Source organism: Alosa sapidissima, chromosome 3, assembly GCF_018492685.1.
Source record: "Alosa sapidissima isolate fAloSap1 chromosome 3, fAloSap1.pri, whole genome shotgun sequence".
NCBI classification, from domain to species: Eukaryota; Metazoa; Chordata; class Actinopteri; order Clupeiformes; family Clupeidae; genus Alosa; species Alosa sapidissima.
Genome location: NC_055959.1, coordinates 30,461,623 through 30,486,964, shown reverse-complemented (window position 1 = coordinate 30,486,964; position 25,342 = coordinate 30,461,623). Strand labels below are relative to the sequence as shown.

General features: G+C 39.9%; 1 protein-coding gene across 3 annotated transcripts in view; it reads right to left on the bottom strand.

The window, feature by feature from the left end:
- The window catches only part of LOC121705872 (mitochondrial import inner membrane translocase subunit tim16-like), a 103,417-nt gene that overhangs the window by 2,180 nt on the left and 75,895 nt on the right, over nucleotides 1-25,342 (bottom strand). The window contains exons 10-30 of one of the 3 annotated variants that reach the window (XM_042087170.1): nucleotides 23,709-23,763; nucleotides 22,942-22,999; nucleotides 22,610-22,755; nucleotides 22,383-22,478; nucleotides 20,560-20,661; nucleotides 20,280-20,424; nucleotides 19,642-19,817; nucleotides 18,725-18,833; nucleotides 18,452-18,538; nucleotides 18,219-18,361; nucleotides 17,944-18,048; nucleotides 17,766-17,851; nucleotides 16,949-17,090; nucleotides 16,631-16,720; nucleotides 16,017-16,133; nucleotides 15,744-15,879; nucleotides 15,319-15,410; nucleotides 14,670-14,756; nucleotides 4,100-4,184; nucleotides 3,848-3,984; nucleotides 1,107-1,172 (exon numbers count right to left, since the gene is read on the bottom strand). In XM_042087170.1, the coding sequence (XP_041943104.1) occupies nucleotides 1,107-1,172; nucleotides 3,848-3,984; nucleotides 4,100-4,184; nucleotides 14,670-14,756; nucleotides 15,319-15,410; nucleotides 15,744-15,879; nucleotides 16,017-16,133; nucleotides 16,631-16,720; nucleotides 16,949-17,090; nucleotides 17,766-17,851; nucleotides 17,944-18,048; nucleotides 18,219-18,361; nucleotides 18,452-18,538; nucleotides 18,725-18,833; nucleotides 19,642-19,817; nucleotides 20,280-20,424; nucleotides 20,560-20,661; nucleotides 22,383-22,478; nucleotides 22,610-22,755; nucleotides 22,942-22,999; nucleotides 23,709-23,763 (2,260 nt within the window). Of the gene's footprint in view, nucleotides 1-1,106; nucleotides 1,173-3,847; nucleotides 3,985-4,099; nucleotides 4,185-4,554; nucleotides 4,793-13,404; nucleotides 14,459-14,669; nucleotides 14,757-15,318; nucleotides 15,411-15,743; nucleotides 15,880-16,016; nucleotides 16,134-16,630; nucleotides 16,721-16,948; nucleotides 17,091-17,765; nucleotides 17,852-17,943; nucleotides 18,049-18,218; nucleotides 18,362-18,451; nucleotides 18,539-18,724; nucleotides 18,834-19,641; nucleotides 19,818-20,279; nucleotides 20,425-20,559; nucleotides 20,662-22,382; nucleotides 22,479-22,609; nucleotides 22,756-22,941; nucleotides 23,000-23,708; nucleotides 23,764-25,342 lie in introns of those variants that run through there. The other 2 variants (XM_042087168.1, XM_042087169.1) reach the window with 2 other exon arrangements.

Below are 25,342 nucleotides of genomic sequence, written 5' to 3'. Positions count from 1 at the left end.
GGTAACACCGTTACTTAAGAAAACTTCTCTCAACCCTGCTCAAGTCGAGAACTACCGCCCTGTCTCACTACTGCCTTTCCTATCCAAAGGCATTGAACGAGCAGTCTCCAAACAGGTCTCTGACTTCCTTTCACAGAACAACCTTCTGGATCCAAATCAGTCTGGGTTCAAAAGCGGCCACTCTACCGAAACGGCTCTGCTGTCTGTAACAGAAGCCTTAAAAGAAGCCGGGGCGACCGCTCGGTCATCAGTACTCATTCTGCTTGACTTATCGGCTGCCTTTGACACGGTTAATCACAGCATCCTTCTCTCTATACTCGCCAACATGGGAATCTCCGGTTCTGCTCCCTCCTGGTTTGAATCCTACCTCACAGGACGCTCGTTTAACGCATCATGGCTTGGTTAGCTATCTGCACCTCACCATCTCACCACAGGGGTCCCCCAGGGCTCAGTGCTGGGCCCCCTTCTCTTTGCTATCTACACCACCTCCTTGGGACAGATTATCCGTTCGCATGGCTTCTCATACCACTGCTATGCAGACGACACACAGCTCTATCTGTCCTTTCCACCTGATGACCCCTTGGTTTCAGCACGGATCTCGGATTGCCTCTCAGACATAGCTACATGGATGAAGGCACACCACCTCCAGCTGAACCTCTCAAAAGACTGAACTGCTGGTCCTTCCAGCTAAACCTACCATACACCACGACATCAACATCAAATTTGACTCCCTGTCTGTTTCACCTACCAGGACTGCAAGAAATATACGAGTTGTTCTCGACAACCAACTAAACTTCTCAGATCATGTTGCCTCAGTCGCCCGGTCATGCCGTTTCGCACTCTACAACACTGGCCAGTAGTTTTTTCATAATCCTCCATACACGTCAAAAGGATAGAAAGACTAATAAACCACACCAAAGACATACCCTCAGTGGCTGACATAACCTTGGTGGAGGTAATAAATTGGTTTAAAAGCAATGTGTCAAAACAAGGGGCCTTTCAGCATATGACATAGGATTAGTTTGTAATTTTCAGAAGGGTGTACATACATTTAGTTTTGCAAACAAATGTGTACACTGGACTGAAAAGGTAAAAGGAAAACTCACCTTCGATTGTAGGTAGAAGGAACCACCAACAGATTTGTCATTGACTTTAAATAAATGTTCATAGTTCTGAAACAGATAACAGTGGAGGATTTCATGTCAGTGAACTTAATCTTGAATAACATCCATACATTACATAATAAAACAATTACAACACAATCAGTTGTACTACGTTTAAAGATTCACTTCTAAAAAAAAAAAAAAGTCACAACAATATTACAATGACAATAGTTCACATGATGGCTAACAACATTGTATCATCATACATGACCAAGGCCAATTATAGGCCAAATACTGAACATTGACTGTGGAATCAAGTAGGTTACACAGAGTTTGTTCTCTCCCCCCCCCCCCCCCCCTAAAACTTCCTAGCTAGATGCTTTCAAATTTAGTCAAGTCAAGTCAAGTCAAGTCAAGTTTATTTATATAGCACATTTCATACACAGAGGTCATTCAATGTGCTTTACATAAACAAAACCAAACGATAATAACAAATAAAAGCATAGAAGGGCAATATAGTCAAAGAATAGTTAAAAGGTAAAGATCATAATAAAAAGAAAACATAAAACACAAGGTAAAATCATTTAAAAATAAAGAATAATTAGTAAGCAAAAACAAAGGCAAAAGTAGTAAAAAAAGTAATAAAAGACAAAGTAGAATAATTATTGAGGCAGATTCAGAATTTGTAACTCGGCACAGTTAGCAGAAAGCGTCTGAGAACAGTTTGGTCTTAAGTCTAGATTTAAAACTGGCTACAGTTGGGGCCTTTTTAATGTCATCCGAAAGTTGGTTCCACAGCTGAGCCGCATAGCAGCTAAAAGCTGCTTCACCATGTTTAGTTCTAACTGTAGGTTTTACTAGCAGGTTTTTCACCTGGGACCTGAGAGGACGAGAAGGTGTGTACTGCTGAAGCATGTCTGACAAGTATTTAGGTCCTGCTCCATTTACTGATTTATAAACAAGCAATAGTGCTTTAAAGTCAATTCTGTGACTTACTGGAAGCCAGTGCAAGGACTTAAGAATTGGAGTAATGTGGTCAGTTCTTTTAGTTTTTGTTAGAGTCCTAGCTGCTGCATTTTGTATCACCTGAAGCTGTTTAATAGTCTTTTTAGGAAGGCCTGTGAACAGTCCATTGCAGTAATCAACCCTGCTGGAGATAAATGCATGAATGAGTTTTTCTAAGTCATGTTTTGACATCAGCCCTCTGAGTTTGACAATATTTTTGAGGTGGTAAAAAGCTGATTTAGTTATCGCTTTCATGTGGCTGTTGAAATTTAGATCACTGTCAATTAATACACCAAGGTTTTTAACAGTATCCTTTGCCTTCAACCCTTTTGTGTCAAGGAGAGTGGCAACCCTAAGTCTTTCCTCATTTTTACCAAATATAATTACTTCAGTTTTTTCTTTGTTCAGCTGAAGAAAATTTTGAGACATCCAGGTGTTGATTTGTTCTATACACTGACACATAGATTCAAGAGGACCATAGTTGTTTGGTGATAGAGCTAAGTAAATTTGTGTGTCATCTGCATAGCTATGATATGAAATCAAATTATTTTGAATGATTTGTCCAAGTGGGAGCATATAGAGGTTGAATAATAGTGGCCCCAAGATCGACCCCTGGGGAACACCACAGGTCAAGGACGTTGGTGTTGAGGTACAGTTTCCGATGGCAACAAAGAAGCTCCTTTCTTGTAGATATGATTTTAGCCAGCTGATAACTATGCCTGTAAATCCAACCCAGTGTTCTAGTCTGTAGTAAAATATTGTGATCAACAGTGTCAAATGCTGCACTAAGGTCCAGTAGCACTAGGACTGATGTTTTACCTGAATCTGTGTTGAGGCGTATGTCATTGGAAACTTTAATGAGAGCTGTTTCAGTGCTGTGATTTGCCCGAAAACCAGACTGAAAGTAATCAAAATACCCATTTGATGTTAGGAAGGTGGTTAATTGATTATTGGTTGAATTATTGGCATTGGTAGCCATTTAACATGGTTTAAACTCATATGTTGCAGTATAAGTGACATTTCTGTCACTGAAAGGTCACTAGCATATTTGGAATATTCTGTAGGCCTGCTGTTCCTTTTATGAGAACACTTTGACTGACTGATCAAGCTTTCATTAGGCTATTGAATGCTTTAAAATGTGAATGCTATATACTTAATTCATCATTAACTAGACTAGCGTGGTTCTATACAGTTGTCATCTTAGTCTAGGAGGGGTCCACTGCACTAGGTACATATATGTGCAGTGTAGTAGCAGTAATATCATACGAGTAGTATGGATAAGTTAAGCAATAACAACTTTTTTGGGGGTCCCCATATTTTGTTGTCCATTAGCGTCAGGTATACTGCTAAGGTTTCAATCACTAACATACACCCTGAACTTGTATTATAAATCATCCCCCTGTGTAATTGTCTGATTCGCTCTCACTCACTCACATTCTCACTGGTGTGGCTGATGTGTGATGAGTGTTCTGGCGTATAATGACGGTCGTGCATCACTCAGGTGGGTGCTACACATAGATAGTGGTTGGGTTACCCCTTCACTGTAAAGGCAAAGCGCTTTGAGTGCCTTGTGAAGTTATATAATGCAATGAGTTTTTGTTATGTTTATGCCGTTTCATACTTCCCTGGCTATAAGCGGCTAAACTGAACCCACTCTAGACCTACCATATAGGTTACATCTGAAGGTTTTGTCAACAAAGACTACAGCACCCATAAGAATCATGCTGCCATGGGCCTACCTTCTGTATTTCTTCTGGTGTAAGTGTTGAGATGTTCAATATTTGCTGTGCCTCCTGTAACGTCATACCCGTGATGCTCGACGCGGCAGCAGATTCTTTGCCCGCTCGACCTCTTGCTCTGGCAGCCTCTTGGCTGGCTACATAATGACAGCAAGAGACAGAGAAATGACCCATCAGGCTTTCAATGATGGTGGAAGCAGTGGTGACACAAATCAAGTTGTTACAGCCAAATGTACTATGAACATAGATTACCGGCAAATTCTTGCCGCAGTGCTCTCGCAAACGCCCGTCCAACTACCTGGGCACCCATTACGATGATCTGGGCAAGGTACTTAGCCTGAGTAAAGACAGGAAGATAGTTCCATGTGAGGTCACTAGTGGCGAATACCAAAACAAACGAAACATTAACACGTGTATATGGCAATACTATCAATAGAGGGAATCCATTTCAACATTATTCCCATGCATATCAGCAACACCGTTAACTAATACCATAACGCAATCCTCCATACGCAGCGTGCGTGTTGCCCACGTTAGCTAACGTTAACTCAGCTAGCCCGCTGGTTCAAACATTATGTTCGTAAGTAATGGCGTTAACTATTACATGGAGCCTGCTAACTTAACGTAAAGCTTAACCAAGCTGAATGAAATAAGCTCTTAAAAACTAAATGTCACAACATCTAACGTTATAAAGAAAGACAACTCACCATCGTTGATAGTTTCCCTTCAACGTTAACTTGAAGTTATAGGCCTGTTACCTCTTCTGCCCGCTTCGAAACGGCACAGACTTTGAATTTGAATTATGCACTTGAGCCAGGACTGCAGAAACGGTATCGCCTTCTAACTGGATCGTGCGTCTTTAAAGCTGGTTACCGTCAAGGTTATTATTATAACCGTGTCAACGTTCAAAGGTCACACTGTTCCCATAGAAGTGTGCAACTCTGTGCAGTGAGAGGAGTGTTATCTCCAAGTGGCTGGATGATCAAACTGCATTCGGAAGCCTGCATAGGCTACTAGGCTACAATAAGTCTTCCATGGACAAACATGGTCATATTTTACTTTTATCTATCCAGAGGATTGTAAGGTCAATTTTAAGGGAAATTAGACATCAAGAGGCTATTTCAAGTGGCCAAGCCTACAATATTGTCCGGAGACCTGAAACATGAGAGGCTCAGGGTCACAGTTGACCTATGCTCCTGCAGCTTGCCCTCCAATCATGGACACACTTGTGACTTTCCCTTTTCAAAAGTACTTAGGCTACTTGAATGATGGTGACACACTAGCCTAATAAGGCACATGTACATTACATTACATTACATTACATGATAGCCTATTTGACTAACGCTTTTTAACCAAAGCGACTAACTTTCAGAGTGCGATAAGGAGGTGTGGATCGAGTCATAGACTTGGACTCAAATCTGACTTGAATCACGATTTTGATGACTTTAAGCCATCCTTACACCAGAAGACTTTGACAAGATTAATTGGGAAAGTTCTTGTAGTTTTTGGAGTAATCTAAAGCTTGAATGGGGGCATAAAAGACTCCAATCTTTCCCAAATCTTGTGAAAGTCTTCTGATGGACTCAACTTGGACTTTCATGCTATTGCTTTGAGACTTGACTCAGACTCTGCCCCTTTGACAACTTGTAGGCCTATAATGACTTGAGGCATGGGTGCAAATCATTTGTAGCCTCTTATCATTTGATACATTTGATATTTTGAAATATATGTCCGGAACCGGTGTAGTGTGGAACTGGTGTAGTGTGGAAGGGACATTCCAGAATTAGAGGACATTTTGGCATTTACACTTCTTAAAAAAATATTTTCTATTTTAACATTTTATGTTGAATATTTAAGAAATATAGGTCATAAACTACTAAATTATATGATTTGTCAAGCTCAGGCATCAACGGTACTTTTTCCACCTCATATGTTTTATTTGCTGTGTACATGTAGTTATACGCAACCCTGTTACAAATACAAAATAGCATGAAGTATATGAAAGTATATTTTTTAAATATTTTTCAGTAAATCCTTTTTCATTGAATAAAGGAAGTAATTTTACACTGAAGAGTCATATGATTTCAGGTAAGACTGTTAATATATATTATATATGTTAATTCGACTAACTATCAAAGGCTTAATTATCTTCAATTTGAACAGTGACATACAGTTTTTTTTAATAATTCCAGTATCTATTCTCAGATATGCTCAGATACATTGTGCATATAATCATATAAGCTGTTCTAAGGACTATAGATGTAATTTTTTGTGTGATAGCAAAATTACTTACCATTATTTATCCTTATTTTAATAAAAATGTTTTTGTAACAGGGTTGCAAATTGAGTCATAACATCATACATCTGTAGAAATCCATTAGAAATTCTGATATTAGGCCTATCTATTGCAAATAATCACAAATATCTAACCAAAATGTGTTTATTTTCAGCTGTAATTGAATCTCAACATGTATTGTGGCACACTATGCTGCAATGATGCTGTACTAACAGAAGACATTCTGGCAATTTATTTAAAATATGTAAATAATGTTTAATTATACAAATAAATTATCTTTTATAATTTTACTCATTTTTTTTTTTTACTCAGCATATTTAATCATAAATATATATATAACATAATAGTATTCAAAATATGTATTCAAAATATGTTATAATCAAAGAAATTCTTTTTTATAGATACAATAGATGCATATCCGCAAAATACTGCAAAAGATAATATATTAAAGACTTATTTTAGCTGTTCAATTTGGTTTAAAAGTTGGTCATCAGGAGTCAGGGACAGGATAAAAACCCCATTTTAAGGGGTGTTCCAGAACTAATCGGTATTTTTAATCATGTAAAGGAACCACTTTTCCCCAGCAGATTATTATGTTTTGCTTTATGACAGTTTCACTTGCAGGTTATGTGAACCTTTTTGTTATTTTGGACTTGAGTATTTGATATATCAGGGGGGGGGGGGGACACCAAATGTCCTCTAATTCTGGAATGTCCCGGAAATTGAAGATGGCGTCACTGACCCTTGTTGTTCTTCCGCCATATTGGATTTTATTACAGTGCATGAAAATGCACTGTTCTGTTATCCAAAGTCTTCTTCTTCATCTAACCAAAATCTCTGCATCTAATTCAGCTTCAACCGTTTAACGTATAGGAACTTCATTCAAACTTTGCAACGTAGGTCTCGAAAAAGACACTTGGGAGCAATGTATTTTTCATTTTTGTAAACTTTATACTTTTTGAGATATTAACAAAAAACAAACTTATTTTTCCACTATAGACTTTGCATTAGCATTATGACATCATAAAGGGCCAATTAAACTGATTTACACATGTATCAACTGCCAGCTACTCAACTAGGCCCCCAAAAAGAGCCAATTAAACTGATTTGCACCTGTATCAACTGCCATCTGCTCAACTAGGTCAACTCTCTCTGTCTCTCTCCATTCTACAAGGATATAAGGCACCTTCCATCCAACTTTTTCCATCCATCGTCTTCAAACCATTTACCCATCCACCCATTAAACTATCTATCAACATCCATTACACTATCTACATTCAGCCTTTAAATTCCTTAATCTACTCACCAGAGTTAAAAAACAAACAAAAAAAAACACTTGATTTTGACTTTTCAAAAACATTTCAAAAGGCCATGGCTTGTGGTCAGAGATAAAGTCCTACTGTAAATGTGAAAATCACTGAGCATGATCAAAAGCTTATGAAGGGAGTGAATTGACTCATCTAATTTGCATATCATGACGTCACTGGATGGCAACCCCCTCGAATTATCCACCTTTCAGTAAATACTTTTTTTGGTCACTCAAATAACAAATGAACAGGAAAATGGTAAAATATAAACCAACATTAGTAAACTATTACTTTAACCACCAAGCATACCCTATAGACCCTTTATCAATAAAAACAAAAACAATGCTTGAACGTTCTATTTGGGCCCCAATCTACTTCCTCTGCATTAAGATAACATATGGAATGTTAAAAAGGAAGTCTTGTGGGGCCAACTATGATGCTGATAATGGAACTCTCTTGAAAGGGTCCATATACCATAAAATAGCCTGGGTAGTCAAATCTGTTCCTATCTTGGGTAACTTTGTAGTTCTTCAGAACCCTATTTTTACTACTCATGCTGTCTGTACATCATCAAGTTTACCACTGCCAACTATGTTGGACAAAGGGTCGAAATAAACATTGTAGGCTATGCTTAGTGGACACTGTCATACACACACAAAAGATGCACCTCCATTCACAGACACACCATGACTGTCAGTCAAGAGACATTCGATTGTCATCTCCAATAGGCAGATATCTCCTTCAGAATCAGAATAGGTGAATAACAGATCCAAAACTTCATCACATGTGAACGTTTAATTCACCAATTGGTGTATTTCTGCTTCAATTTGCGCAAAAACTATGGACAGAATCGTTTCATCAATACAAACAAATGGACGTAATCTCCGTCTTTTTCATGTGTGATTTACTTCTTCCTCTACACTTTGGCCGGCATGTTTGGGCTCGAAAAGAGTACAAATGAGATTTGACACCGTACTTGGATCTATCGTCTGTTTTAATCAATGTTGCTGTTTGTCTTTTAAGCTATCTACTTTTAAACCATCAAAATTCATTAAACTGTGTGTATCAACATTCACTAAACTATCAAACTATCAACATCCATTAAACTGTCTATCAGCAACTATTAAACTATTTGCAGCATACATCTGTCTATCAACATCTTTTAAAGTATCTACATTCAACTTTTAAACTATCAACATTCATTAAACTATGTGTATTAACATCCATTAAACAATCTGCCTATCAACATTCATTAAACTATGTGTATCAAAATCCATTAAACTATCTGCCTATCAACATCCATTAAAAACAATCTACCTATCAACATCCATTAAACTATCTGTCTATCAAGATCCATTTAATTGATCTGCCTATCAACATCCATTAAACTATCTGCCTATTAACATCCATTAAATTATTTGCCTTTCAACATGCATGCAACTATCTGTGTATCAGCCTCACAAAAATTACCAGAAGGATTTTTGATTTTCAAAAGCGTTCACCCGTCAGCCAATCGGGTGTGAAGCAGCCAAACAGGAAGTAAGGTCGTATCTCAGCAATACTTTCATGTAGGCCTATCAAAACAAAACTTGGTGCAGCCTCAGTGTCTTATTGTGAAGACACACATAACATTTGGTGTCCTTTGACCTCTAGGGGAGGCTGCAACTACCAAAAATGCGTTTTGGCGTTTTAAATGTGCGTTAATGCAAGTAAACTTTGACCCCTTTGCCCGAAATTGTCAAAAAATGAGGTTCTGTTGGAATCCTTGGATCAAGCAGAGTTCAAAGCATCCTATTTCACTGACTGCACCTGTTGGTGAACCGCACCTGAGCAAGCACACTTTGTATTTCCTCGAAAATGTTTCCTGGATGCCAGCGGAACTTAGCCCCGTCCACAACATCTGAGGACGGGAAGTTCGGTCTGGACTTGTTCAGTTGTGGAGCAACTATGCCCGAACCAGAGCTGTTTGGACCAAGCTGTTTGTTCTCTCGTTTGTTTGAAATCTGATTAGCCACCTGTTTGCTTGAGGGGTTTGCGACACCCTTTCCCAGCTGTTTATAGCATCGGTGTGAATGGAATTATTTTTAATATTTATCTGTAATATAATATCCGTTTTTCTGATTAGCCTACCCTGCTACGTATTTCGTTCTCTTAGATCTCTCTATCAGGTGTTATATAAGATATTGGATAGGATGGTTCGGATGTTCTTCCTACAGCTCACGGTAAGCTATTTCATTGCTCTGATTGGTTAGGTCTATCCAATTGAGTGCAAAGGCATTTCCCCCCCTGTATCGTTGAAACGCCCCATAATTACATCCCAATGGAGCAGTATCAGACTCTGAGTAGAATATTTGAGTATGATGACATCAGGCTATCGGAAATGCATTCTACACAGCATGCCAGAGTGTTTTTCCAGAGTTTGAGGTTATAGAATATATATTTTTACGCTGTGGAGTATATTGAGGATTATTAAAGGAGAAGTTCGGTGTGATATTGACCTAAAGTGTGTTGAAACATGATACCGAGTGGGAACTTTTGTCTCACAGCTCATCTCGGCTTGTCCCCTGCACTCCGAAATCTGGCGCTAGTTAGCCGATGCTACCAACAGGTTTTCAACGGGGGTGCCTCGGGCATCAGGCTAGCCATGCAAATGACTCACTGTTTTACACCATTTAGGAGGCTCAGAGTAGCTCCACACTTCATTGGTAGACTTCTGAGGGCCCTGACATTTAAAACGAGACATTGAGAACTTAGAAAAAGCACTGGTAGTTTATTTACAAGATGATTTACACAGACAGTACCTTCAGGAAGTTTACCAATCTCCGCCATCTTGAATTTAGTCACGATAAGTCGAGCGACGAGTACGAATGAACAGGTATGATAAGGGATCAGATTCCAAAAATAATTCCGTGGAAATGCATGGATTCCAGTTGTATTAATCCCTCTGTTTGCTTGTAACCTTCATAGGGCAGTGAAGGGCAGGGAATTCTAGGAGATGTTGGCTTTCATCCACATAAGCCAAAAATACACTTTTGGCTTTTTCTCAGTCAAGAAGGCACTGACTGCAATGATGACTTCACATTTCTACTACATAAATGACCCAATTTAAATACATATTCAGCTTTTCAGTGGTGAAATGCTCCTTTAAGAGTTAAGACTTGAGACTTACTTGTTACTTGCCAAACAGTGATTTTGTCCCACCTCTGCAAGTTAGCGCAGCAGTAAGTGTTACTTCTATACAGTCAAGTGTCAGTTCTAGGGTAGCATATCGAGTCAGGTAAGGCCTGATTTTCCGTATGTTGTAAAGTGCGAAACAGCACAACCGGTTGACCAAGGCAACATGATCGGAGAGGTTTGTTGGTTATCAAGCATGACTGGCTGGGAGGAATTCAGTTTTTGAGAGGTTTAGTTGGAGGTGGTGTGCCATGTAGATATGTCTGAGAGGCAGTCAGAGATCTGTGCAGAGACCAAGGGGTCATCAGGTGGAAATGACAGATAGAGCTGTGTTGTCTACATAGCAGTGATATGAGAAGCCGTACGAACAAATAATTGGACCCAAAGCAAAGAGAAGGGGCCCCTGCACCGAGCCCTGGGGGACCCCTGTGGTGAGGTAGTGAGGTGCGGACAACTGTCCAATCCATGATACATTAAAGTGCCCATATTATGAAAAAATCACTTTTTCTGGGATTTGGGGTGTTATTTTGTGTCTCGGGTGCTGCCACCCACATACAAACTTGGAAAAAAACCCATCCATGCCGTTACACGTTACCATGCTGAGATACAGGTTTCTGAATGTATCCTGCCTTCAGTCTCCAGGTGAGCTGTTCAAAATCGGCAGGGCCGTCTATGTCGCCGGCGGAAACATTTGAACATTCCCACCCACCATGCAGCGGAAACATTTGAACATTCCCACCCACCATGCAGCGGAAACATTTGAATATTCCCACCCACCATGCACTAACGTTGTATGTGCTGCACGTGCATGCCCCCTTTTTATCGGAAAAGATAACTGTTAGGATATAATGGAAACCTCTGGAGCTGCATCGAAGTTACTTACTAAATCTTTAAACAAACGTGAATAAAAGGCACAAAATAAGGTTAACTTGTTGAAAAATAGTCATAATATGGGCACTTTAAACGAATTCCCTGTGAGGTAGGATTCAAACCAGGACAGAGCAGAGCCCAAGATGCCCATGTTTGAGAGTATACAGTAGAAAGAAGGATGCGATGATTAACCGTGACCAAAGGCTGCTGATAAGTCAGGCAGAATGAGGACTGATGACTGTGTGGTCGCCCTTGCTTCTTTTAAGGCTTCTGTCACAGACAACAGAGCTGTTTCGGTTGAGTGTCCACTCTTGAAACTAGATTGGTTTGGATCAAGAAGGTTGTTCCATGAGAGGAATTCAGAGACCTGTTTGGAGACAATTGTTTGATAGCTTTGGATAGGAAGGGTAGAAGTGGGACAGGTCAAATTGAGTAGCGGTGTTACTTGAGCTGATTTGAATGCAGTGGGAAATGTGCCAGAGGTGTAGGCAGGAACACAAAGCCACAGCCCACACAGTAGAGCCCAGGGGTCGGCAACCTTTTTTGCCTGGAGAGCCACTTTTACCAAATGTATCTTTTTTTAATCTCAGAAGAGCCACATAAAGACGGTTACAAGAAAAAGTTTGGATATTTAACGTACAGTTACTTTAATTCAACAGAGGATTATTTTAATACATTTTCTACTAGTTTTAAAAGTAATTTTCTACTAGCAAGTAACTTGAAATGTAAAGTGGAATGACAGAAGTATAGGCCAGGCTTCCCATGTAGGCTAAACAGCACCCCCTATTTTCCCAGTGTCCTTTGGTATGCAAAGTAACATCAAAGTAACATCATGTTTCTGTGTAACACAACACAACACTCAATTTTCGTTGTCATTGGCAAAATTGAACATTAGGCCTACCAGAGATTAGATTTGGTGATGGCCTTGGAGTCTGGCTGGCTCATATTCAGTGAGGTTAAGTTTCATGCAAGAATTGAGGCTGTCATCATTTAAGGGCAATTCCACGCAAAACTGTCACATAACGCTAACATATTTTTAATTGCTGTTATGGATGTGCAGTTTTGCACGGAATAGCCTTTAAACGTGAGCGCAGGTTTGTCTTTATATTTTTCATATGTGAGAAAGATTTCTCACATGCAAGTGGAATAGGGTTAACACAGCAATACTAACTCGTTGCAGTGTGCAATATACAGTATAACGGGCAGTTCATTTCGCGTTTTCAGAATCAGTCTTCGGATGGAAACGTTCCCATTTCAGCCCGCTTGTGTTTTTGCGCTCGCAAGCTGTGGTCGCTGACGTTTCCTTTTGACATTTTCCGTATCTAGCCTATAGCAAGCGCACACATCAACAATACCAATTACAGTGTTCTCGCTGACTGAAATGGAGGGAAATCGGTGATTTTGTTTGATATTAACATGGCAACAACCCGCGAATGTAACAGTATTGTGCAGGCTACGGTTACGGAGTCAAGTCAGGTGGAAAGTTATATGAATTACTCAGATAGACTTACAATGTTACATTTTGAAAATGAACGAACTAAAATAAAATACATTTTAATTAAATACTCATTCATTATTTTCAAAAGCTGAGCCGCATCAGAGGGACCAAAGAGCCGCGGGATGCCGACCCCTGGTATAGCCTACATCCTACATCTACAACAATCTTGTAAAAAAGGAATGTGAGAGTCATATTCTCCATTAAATCCTAAACCTAATATGTTTAAAAAGGGGTACTAAAAATGTAAATAATTTTGGAGAAAAACCTGAATGGTTACATTTTTTTCGGTGCTAAGCATAAAGTAAACTGTCTGAATCCTACAGAAAGTAGGCCTATCAGACTCAGAAGCTTTTTTTTTGTCAAAATACATTACGTTTTTACTGCAAGGCAACATTCCATCAAGACTGCTTACAATGTTCATCAAAACTTTTTTCAAAACCATGTTTATTTCTTCTCATTTCGTTTTCATCTCTTCTCATCAAAAAGTGGTGTGGAAAGTGAACAAGATCAGTGATGTGTAGTAACATGGCAAGTTATCTAAACTTCACCAATGGCAACAGAAGACACAGTACAGTATATCCGACTAAACTATACTGCACAAGATTGTATAAAACTGTCATAAGAAAACATTATCCATTTTTGTCAAAAATGGGTGACATTGTAATTAGGAATGAACACTGAAAAGACTTCCAGAAATGAACAAAAAAATATGACATGTTCTGAGCAAAACACTAAGAACAGACTGGCATACAGTAACTTTCCAGTTATAGCCTATAGTTAATCTACAATCTACATCTAATAATTGTCTTAGGGTCAGTGCAAGGAAAGACAATGGCCCTGAATAAGAATCTGGGCATACACTCAATGGGAAGCAAGCACCACTACTTAACCCACCATCACAAGTGTTTAACAGTCATACAGTTCCATGGCCTTTTACATACACACAACATTACAAGAAGACACCCTTCAATGGCCTTGTGTGTGCTGTGTGTGACTGTGGGAAGGGCCTATGTGTGAAAGAGTATATACCCTTTCAACAATAAAAACAAAAACAATGCTTGAAAGTTCTATTTGGTTCCCAATCTAATTCCTCTGCATTAAGAGAACATATGGAATGTTAAAACGGAAGCCTTGTGGGGCCAACTATGATGCTGATAATGGAACTCTCTTGAAAGGGTCTATAGGTGCTGCATGGTATCTTACAGCATCTTATCTAATTAAGACTGGTGGAGGAATTCCATACCACCAATGGGTTATAAGACAGGCAGCATCAGAGTGCAAGGAGGAGGAAAAATTAACAGCAACAGACAAGAAAAAGCCATAACAGGAGTGTTTTTGTGTAACACTGAATTTGTGAGTATGTGTGTGTGTTTGTGAAGAATAGGGCATATTCCTGTTGATTGGCACTCTGACATGGCAAATCGGAAAACTGGCAGAAGCTGGTCCAGATGTCAGTCCTAATCATCCTTCATACCACACACAAAGACATGCAGACACACATACAGAGAGAGAGAGAGAGAGAGACGTTAATATGCAAAGAACACAATTCTTAAAAGTGTATGATAGAATGACTGAAACTTGCCCAATTTTAACTTCAAAAGAAAAATATTTGGATGTGTGTGTGTGTGTGTGTGTGTGTGTGAGAGAGAGAGAGAAATAACAACGGATTATTCTTACCCATTCATCCTCGTCCACACCCTCAAAAGATTCTTGTGGCAGTGGGTCATCCAGATTCCCAAGCTTTGCCACCATGGCACTGAGCAACTACACACAAACAAATAAAACACTATAAAGAAGGAAACTAATAGCCTGTGCAGATTACACGATCTCAGGCCAATTTTTTGCCAAGATTTTGTCATAACCAACAAATTTCTAGTGTAGTGCCTGATTATGAAAAATCAGGAAAGACCCTGGAGGAGGAACGCGTCTTGTAATGTGACATATTCAACAACCTGCTATTTATTGTTTGCAATGTTCCACGACTCCACGACCCAAAAGTCTAGCATGTTAGAATTTTTGGGGAATCTTCTACGACTCCCGTATTGACACTGACAGTATGATGACATGCCATGAGTAGGCTACGATAGGCTACGATAGGCTACATGATCTCGTAATGTCTCCCGACCAAGATGCGGCAAGAATTTATGTTTCTATGATCGCCTAGTCTGACATGGTCAATCGTAAAATATCATCGTGGAAGACAAAAAAAATTGTGTAATCTGCATAGGCCATAAGGGGAAAGTCATATTATAATAAGTCCTATTATTTTCTAACACAAAAATACACACACACACACACACACACATGCTTATATACACTAACTGACCTCATCTTTTTTCTGCTCATCAGTTTTCTCTTCCAGGTAAACTGAAGAAGGCAAGTATTTGCGCACAGGAACTTCTTTTGGTGCTTCACTCGCTAAACACACAGACACACAAACACAATGGAATGGAGAAGGACAGAAGGAGTCAACATGGTGTTTATTATAAAGCATTAAAGCATGCACACACACGTACACACACACACACACACACACACACACACACACACACACACGGGTTTGTGCGCATGTTGTACAACTATACAAATGGTGAGGTTAAGATTACTACCGGTACTCTTCAACTTTTGTTTGTCTGTAATCATCTATGGCAGTACAATCTGTTTCAACACTATTAGCCGAGTTTAAATGTCAGGTGTGCACAGTCTGTCAGCAACGTCATGTTAAATGTGTGGGGTTATTTTGCTAATTACCAGGTGTCATATCTTTAGGCTGCAGGCTGATTTTGCGGTGCTGGTGGTTGGACCCAGTAAACCAAGCAGCAGCAGAGAGAGAGGATTCCCACCACACAGCCGTCTCAGGGAATACATCATCTTGGAAAAACTCTTTCTGTAGTGCATATGTGTGAGAGAGCAAGACAGAAAGAAGGGGAGATTAGTTAAAATACCCACAATGCATTGCAATACACAGAAATGCAATAGGGCGAAATTAGGATGGAAATGAGGAGAAATGAGAGTGAGACTCACCCTAACACGTGGGACCCTGAAGGCTATAGGCTCTATAGATGTCTTGCTGAGACGCAGAGCACGGGCAACCTCTACATCTCTCACATCACACAATGTTTTTGGAAGGAAGGAGAAACCCTAATGACAGAACATTTGTTCATTGACTTTGCAATTAATGAATGCAAAAAACTGTAAACAGATTTGTGTATGCACACAACAAAAGCCTACATTATTCCAGATAAATGTTTCCAAGTAAATTGTAACATTTCATGTCATCATTTTTCAAATATTTCTCATTCTATGCATTTAAAAGGAAGACATCACATGTGATGTTGACTTGTAGTTCAAGACTGGACGAAGAGCAACCCTGGTCAGATTGGTCAAAACAGAATTCTGCAATACCTTGGATAGTTATGTGGTTTTAATATTTGAATGGGTCTGAAGGTTCAGGTCTGTAATGTTGTAAGAAAGCTGTTGGGATTATCCAAAGGGGGCATTCAGAAATCATTTCTAGCAGGTGAGTTACAGGCTAATTGAAAGTGTCCGATGAGAGCACAGTTGTGCTCAGTAACTTTCTCTGCTGGAAAAATATACTGAATCTCAAGATTTGAATAGAGCCAGTAAATGCTGTTAACCTTGTGTGGTTCAGAGGAATGGAAGCTGCTGCACTCCAATAAATAGGGCTCTTCTGGCACAATGTCATATATGTAGACTCGAGTGTCACCCTAGAGAAAACACACACACACACACACACACACATACATACATACAGAGAGAGAGAGAGAGAGAGAGAGAGAGAAAGACAATATTCTCCACAAGAATTAATATGGACAAAGGCTCCCTTCACCACACCCTTCCCCTTTCTTACATGATGTGCATGTAGTGTACTTGCACCCCCCCCCCCCCCCACCACAGACAAAAACACTAACAAGTCTCTCTCAAGCTGTGCTTACCTTGCCAGTGAGGAAGATGACGCTGGTGTCAGGGTCATAAAAGGGGATGAGGGTGGAGGGGGAGACATCAGCAGAGACGTTGGCCACGGGCCCTGCACTCACACACTCCGCAGATATCAGGTACAGCTGCCGCTCACTGCGACTGAACAGGACATTTTGAAGTGTGAGTGTGTGTGTATGCGTGAAGTTGATGAGCTAGAGATCCTCGGTTGCATGATATAGATAGATATAGCTGATATAGATCCTTTATGAGTTTAAACCTGCTGCTCATCTGAAACTACCTCCTGCATTTCTATCATAATACTTTTTCTCTTTTGCTGACCTCAAGCTCTATCCCATCCCCTTCCTGCCCAGGCCCTGCACAACAGAGTTTATGCATGCCATTCCAGAGTGGCTAAGTTATATATATATAGATTATATATATATAGAGATATATATAATATATAGATTAGAATAGAATAGACTTTATTGTCATGTCAGGCATGAAAATTGCCTTCGGCCTTACCAATAAAATAGACAGTACATACTGTACAATATACACAATATAGACACAATTATATAAAACAGTGTTCAATAAGACAGAACATATCCAAAGGATAAATACTTTTATATACAAATAGGTGTTGGTTGCACACACAACCACATCCATTCTCGCCCTCTCTCCCTCTCTCTCACACACACACACACACACACACACACACACACACACACACACACACACGTTCTTCCAGACCTAGCTGGGCACATGTGCAGTTTCAGTATGTAGCTAACCAAACTATGCTCCCATGTTTATTTTTTCCAAATGGCCCTTACTCACTTGTCAAAACCAGACACCAGCAGATATTTTCCCTCCAGGACCCAGACTATACGGGCACCTCTGTGGCCCTCGGGCCCCGGGCCCTCCTGGGGAGAGAGGGGGAGGGTTACCCTACAGTACACTTTAATTATGGATACCATCATGAATAAATAATCAAATATATTGATCTCCTACACACCTGAATGGGCTCATCAGACTTCCGTGGGTCATACACACGAACCTTCCCATCTTTGCACACTGTTGCTAGCAGCATACCATCTGGACTCCAGGCCATTCCAAAGATCTAAACAGAGAGTGAATGGAGAAGGACAGAAGGAGTCAATATGGTGCTCTGAAGATTATTGCTCCTGTTTATGATAAAGCATGCAAAAAAAAAAAAGCATGCAGACATACACACACACACACATACACAAACACACAAACACACACACACACACACAAACACACACAAACCTGATCGTCATGTCCCTTTAGCTTCTTAACTTCCTTTCCTGACTGCAGATCCCACAGACGCACAGTGAGGTCATAAGAAGAGGAGACCAGCAAACCAGAGGCATGAGGGTGGAACTTAATGGAGTAGATTTTCTCTGTGTGACCTGAGAACGGCCCCGTTAGATAGAAGTTAAAAGTGCAAAGCCATATTGCGCAGGTAATGATAAGTCCTTTTCATAACTCATTTCACTCACCCTGGAGCACACACTCAGGTTCCGTCAGAGTTTCAGTTAGACCCCCCTCAGGCACCAACCACATGCGAATCTTGGCGTCCTCTCCAGCTGTCACAGAAAATGGCATCATTATCATCATCATCATCAGTCTTATTACATCACTATTAGATTTTTCATCCATTCCAACAACACCCTCTTTCTCTCTCTCTCTCTCACACACACACACACTTACACAGATACAGCGAGAGAGAAAGATAGAGTTAGAGAGAGAAAGAGACAAGAAACGGGTCATACCAACAGCTAGTCTGTGGGGGTTGAATGGGTCCCAGCAGAAGTCTGCCACACTGACTGAGTTCTGAATGGTGGGCAGGGCTGTGTCAGGAAGCTTCCCTGGTTGAGAAAGCTGAAACGAGGTGACAAGGGGCCATCAGGCTCTCTGTGAGGTATCTGTTTAATTACCGCATTAATAACACAGTATTAAATGTATCCTATGTTGCTTCTGTCCACTTGAGTGTGCTATGGTGAATAGTGGGTGATCCATATATTGTATATCTGTATTCATAGTTTGCAATTTTAGGTGAACTATAAGTTCATGTTTACTTGACATAACATGAAGGAGCAGTGAATTAATGAATGAACATTTGTTTTCCTGCTCTTTAGATGTAAATATGGCTGCTTTCTAAATATTATATAAAAAAGAATAGGACATTTTGCCATATTCTGCAGCCCTCAAAGTGACTCAAAAACAGAGCCAACAAGTCCATTGGACATAAACTAAAGCTATATCCGTGCACAGATGAGGAAGCTCTCCGTAAATGAATTCCTTGAAAGCCAGACAACCAACTCTCATCTAAAGTCAACCTCCATCATCTTCCTTAAATGTAAGAAAGCACTACTAATTAATCAACCAATAAATGTTTAAATGTCAATAAATATGAGACAAAATAAAAAGGAATTGGTGTCACAACCTGTTATAACAGCAACTCACAGCCTAAGGCCTGTCCACAGCATTTTCAAATTAGAGGCCATAGTGATTAGCAACAAAGCTTTGCTGATTTGTCTAAAAGCTACGTACTAAGTGGATCTTTAAAATCACCCAAACTTTTTGTTTTTCTTTTCATATGTAGCCTATACAATATTTGGTTACAATGTTTAACATTCAGACTGTCAGCAGTGGTATTTTTCTAATTTAATCAAGGGCCAGTAAGCACCTCAAACACGGCAATTTGTCCTCCAGCAATGGCCAGGGGTACTGCCACATGATGGCGACTGGTGCAGAAGCCATCACACTCTCCTGGTGTAGTGAGGTTGAGCCCACGCAGATTATATATATGTGTGTCACGGTGCTGAACATTTCCCTGAATATGTCGAAACTTAGAGCTTGGACCTGAAAGAGAAAAGAAGGAGGGAAGTGATTGAGAATGCAGTGAGAGAGTATGTGCGAGAGTCTTTTTCTATAGACCCTTTCAAGCAAAGATTCTAGAACAGAGCTCTGTTCTAGAATCTTTGCTTTCAAGAGAGTTCCATTCTCAGCATCATAGTTGGCCCCACAAGACTTCCTTTTTAACATTCCATATGTTATCTTAATGCAGAGGAAGTAGATTGGGGCCCAAATAGAACGTTCAAGCATTGTTTTTGTTTTTATTGTTGAAAGGGTCCATATGTGTATGCATATCGTATTCTTTGGCAACACAATTTTTCAATGGCCATGGCAATAAAGTGTACTTAATTGAGGAATTGAGAATTAAGATGAAAACTCTACTTGAAATGTGAAACTTATGACTTTTTAAGGTGATAAAAATAGAGGTGTTAGGTTATGGCAAAGCAAGCACAAACTCTTCTCTCTTACCAAGCATGCCCTGCAGCTGGCGCGTGCTGGCAGTGGAGGAGGGGCTGGGCAGGCAGCTGGACGACAGACCACTGGTGGAAGAGGCTGAGCGGGACTGAGCCATGCTCGAACTGCCGGAACTCAGCTCACTGCTGGACACAGACTTCTAAGAAAAAGAGCGACACAAACACTGGACTATCACCAACACTCGAACCTTACAGCATAGCAATGTCTTATAGCATGTCTGTCATGTTTAAGGTGGAGGGAATAACTGTCCATCCATACTTTACATTAGTCTTACCTCTTTGCTCTTTTGAGTGGCCAGTGGTGGAGCTGGTTGCCGACTGGCTGTTTTGGCACTAGACTTGGGACGTTTGTCCGGGTGAAGGCTGACCCTCGCCACCTGAAGTCAAGGACAACGATCACAAAGATATTTGTAAATTGCAAAACACATGGACACCAGCAGATGTGCTGTCTTTGAGCACCAGACTGGCTTCAAATGGCTATAAAGGGCAGCAGGCCGGCCTTACATAGGGGGAAATTAGTAGAGGGTAGATCTATGGAGCTAAATTTGTCTCAATAATATTTGTATATGCGCAGAGGGGGATCCACAAATATTTCTTGATTTGCATGTGTGTTTTGATATCTACAAATAAAAAAATCATATTTGTAACTCGTATATTGATTTTTACAAATATAGATGTGCATTTGTAAATAAAATGCCATTTGTAAAACTGAAAATTGCCTTTCTGAAATCTAATTTTGCATTTGTGGATCACCAGCACACACAGTTTTCGTTTTCGCATTTGTGGATCAGCATTTGTGGATCACGTATTTTTGAGACAAACTTTGCGCAGAGAAGCCACCCAGATCCACAAGTAGCCTGCTGACACTTTCTAATCCAGTAGATGGCAGTGTTGTTCTATGGGACTCATAACCAAAGATTCTTTGCTCATAACACACAGAGCTAGCGAACCTAGTTCTTAAATCTAACAAGTTATGCCTTTTACAACAAGCTTTTTGATGGAAAAGTGGTGTTTAATTTCCATAATCTTTGTTTAGTAAACGCATAAAACCGTCAGTTTGCAAGCGAAATCAAGAATTACAATCTTTGAGTTTAATTAATTAATTGTAATTAATTAATTGCTTTTGAACCACACTGCTCAATTCTCTTCAAGACAGTTTACGTTGTTGGTGTCTGCTTCGTCCAACAAACTACGACGAAACGGACGTTTTCCTACCACACCCAATGTAAGTTAGCCTGACGAGCCAGACCCACATTAAAATGTAGAGTCTGGGCACTCACCGTTCGCAGTGCTCAGTCCGAGGGGCGGGATAATCGGTTGTCTTTCAAATTCCCTCTGCACGCAATAGGACAGCGCTATGAGTCCCATGCGTTTTCCCACCGTAGCTAGTTGGCTAGTTCAAACTTTTGCCAACTTAAAAAAAGCTTAACTCGTGTCACACTGTTGGCCAACAGCAACATCCATCTTCTTTGTTTTCAAGTAGCAGGGAATTCAAGACAAATCGTTGCCATCAATCATTATGTTAAGCCCTCCTAACGACTCTATACACGATTTGATTGGCCTGATAGAAGTTTAATTTTTCAAGCTCACAAGCCAACCGAGAGTTGCTAGACTAGCCCTGGAAGCAAATGTAATTTGCTGCCGCTAGGGTGCGTCTAGATTTCTATGCTAAATGTAAGTTACAATTCATTTGTATTTTTATTCGAATGGAGTATCTATGTAAAGTCTGTTTTTAACGACTCTGCTAGACAAGTAAACAAGCAAGCTGGCGTTAGCTGGCATCAATTAGCAACACACTCGTAGCTGCTACGTCTAGAGAGGATGTTACGTTTAACTCTAGTTAGTTTGATTGATTGGTTAGATTGGTATTACATCGAGTAAGTTCATAACTTGATTAAGCGATAACCAAGGATTCAGTAGGTAAGTTATATTACTCAATGATGAAGTCAAATGTCAAGATTAAGCAATTCAATGTTTTTTTTTCTTTTCAGGAATCTCCCCACCAACATTAAGCCAGCAGCTTTCCATCCACTATTGTAATTCCTCTGGCATTACATTTCTAGTTGAAGTTAGCTCTCTTCAAGTGTTTGGGTCTTACCTGTTTGTTCTCTCCACCCCACCACTCCTCTGTGGTCATAGCAGCTGTCTGCCCCAGTGTGTCAGGGTAAAGATCAGCATGGAAGTCCTGTCCAGACTGTGTGTGACATGAGCAATACACACAAAATATATAATTAACATATCCCCAAAACGCATTTTGATATAACTATATTATTTAGTGTGACTGTTGAAATTAGTGATTGTGTTGATTTGCCATAAAGTGCCCACCTTGCGTGGTACATGATAGCTAACAGGCACAATGAAGTTCTCTGTCAGTTGTAGCACACGCATGACCTCACAGGAGCCAACATCCAAGGCCAGTTTGGGGACCAAGGCAACACCGCGGTTGGATAACTCAGTCAGGCAATGACTCACTGGGAGAGAGAAAGAGATGGAGTGGGAGAAATAGGCACAATAAACAAGATTTGTTTCAGACAAAAGAGAATTACTCAAACCTCTCTCACTAGGGCTATATGAATGTTTACATATGTGTATTTTGTGTGTTTTTGAATGTTTGTTTGTTCAGAATGAAATAACAAAGAGAAAGAGCATGACTGCACCTTGTGTCAAGTGGGGCTCTACAGATGAAACCTCATAGCAGTCAATAACAGAATCCCCCTATAGGACACACACAGTGTCAAACAGACTTCAATCACAACTCACAGGCTCATAAGTATTTGAACCCATGCTAAAGTTGACTAAAAAGTGGAATATAAAATCATCTTTTGGAAATTGATCTTAATGCCTTAAGTAAAACAAATAGGAAATATCCAACCTTTAAGGACACCAATTTTCTATGTAAATTAATAATGTATCACAAATAAATAAATGTTCTTCCTTAAAATGCAGGGGGCATAAGTATTTGAATACCTGATCAAACCCCTGTTGAGCATCAAACCAGCTAATAGGCTAACTGAAATACACACCATGCCAATCTCTAGGTATGGTGAAGGGTATGTGATGATGTGGGGCTATTTTAATTCCAAAGGCTAAGGGTGCAAAGTATCCTGGATCCATGATATAACTGTAAACAATCTATAAAAATCTGCCTGCCTCTATGGGAATTTAACAGGGGTTTGAACAGGGGTTCAAATACTTATGACCCCTGTATTTTAAGGAAGAACATATATTTATTTATGATACATTATTCATTCACAAAGAAAATTTATTTTACAGTTTTTTTTACTTAAGGCATTAAGATCAATTTCCAAAAGATTATTTTTAGTCAACTTTAGCATGGATTCAAATACTTGAGCCTCACTGTATATGTTTTAGAGGAAGTGTGCTTCGTACAATACAATACAATACAATACAATACAATACTCACCTTTCCAGAGACCACTAGGAGTCCAGAGTCTTGGTCAAACAATGGCATCAGGATTCTAAGCATCAGAGAGGAGCAAGGAGAGGCATTTTAAATGTGTAAAATGTGATGATATGCTCTCAAGAGTTTCACACACACATTACAAAAGGGTAGAACAGCTCTGCATATAATCCTCCAGATTTGGAGACACACACAAACATAGCAAGACAGAGCGAGAGAGAGAGAGCAGCACTCCTATCCTATCATATTATAGACACATATAAGTGTCAACAGACCGTGCCTAAAATCTTCTGTGTTAGACTTCTATAAGCACATAAGAAGACAGTCTGAGTTTGAGAAGTGTGCCCCTTGTGGTTCTTAGTGGCTTTAACCAGAAGTCTTCTTACCTGACCCTCTTCTACATCCAAACTAGTTTTTTGGCCCAGCCTTCTGTCAACAGATCTACCTACAGTCCTCCTAAGCCCACAGTGATTAATTCCAGTTGTCACATGCCAAGATTCATCCAGTTAAGCTTTTTTTGTCTTATCTTCCAGCTCAAACCCTATTAAGTCTGATTAAACCTGCCTGATTATAAGTGAACTAAACAGGCTGTGTTGTCTTTTCTTGGGGGAGCTGTGGTACCATTTGCAGCATCCACACCATCTGAGTGCTCACGGGGACCTGGGTTTGAGTCCTACCCGTGGTCATTTCTTGATCCTACTCCCATCTCTTTCTCCCCCACTCATTTCCTGTCAGTCTTCACTGTCTTATCTCAAAAGCACCCACAATAAACCAAAAAACACAATGTCTGTTATTGAACTGCTACAATAAAAGGCCCTGGAGTTGAGTGCAAGTGTTTTTGTTTTAATCCTGATGATTACGACTTACAACCAAAAACCAAAAATCAGTTCTCAAAATATTAGAATAAAAACGTTAATATTCTCTTTTTTTAGACCCACCTGTATTGTTAATGTATCACTTCAATATCTGACAAAAGGACCCTGAACAAACTGATCAACATCTTGCGAGTGTCATCCACTCCACAGCACTATTGTTAAGCAGAAGAGCCTGATCAGCTGGAGACTTCGCTTACTGCCTTGCACAACAGACAGACTGAGGAAGTCATTTGTCCCCGGGGCCATTGAACTGTTCAATGCTTCACTTAAGGGAAGAGGAGAGATAGACTTCACCGCATAGTCTGTCTGCCTCTTCACCCCCTCCATGTTTGGATACTGTCTATATATATACCTATATTAAGAAAAGGTATAAGTGTGGCCACAATTCGGCTGTGGCATGGAGGGAGGGATATATATATATATAGAGAGAGAGAGATATAGATATAGTTTTTTCTATAGTTGTTTTTTATATTACCTTGCCTACTCGCTGATATGTCCATATTTATTTTATGCTGGTCTCTAAACTTTATTCTTGCACTGTTGCACTGTTGGACTTACTCATTTGCACCATCACCATGACACTCACTCACACAGAGCACCTTACCTTACTATGCACAGAGAATCACAGGCTCAGTCCCTGCCTCAGTCATTGCAAGCGCCTCTTGATTAATCACCCACTATGTGGATACTGTTTTTAGAATTGATTTAGATTTAGTGTTATTTAGTATAATTTGTATTTTAGTATATTCTTTATCTTCTACT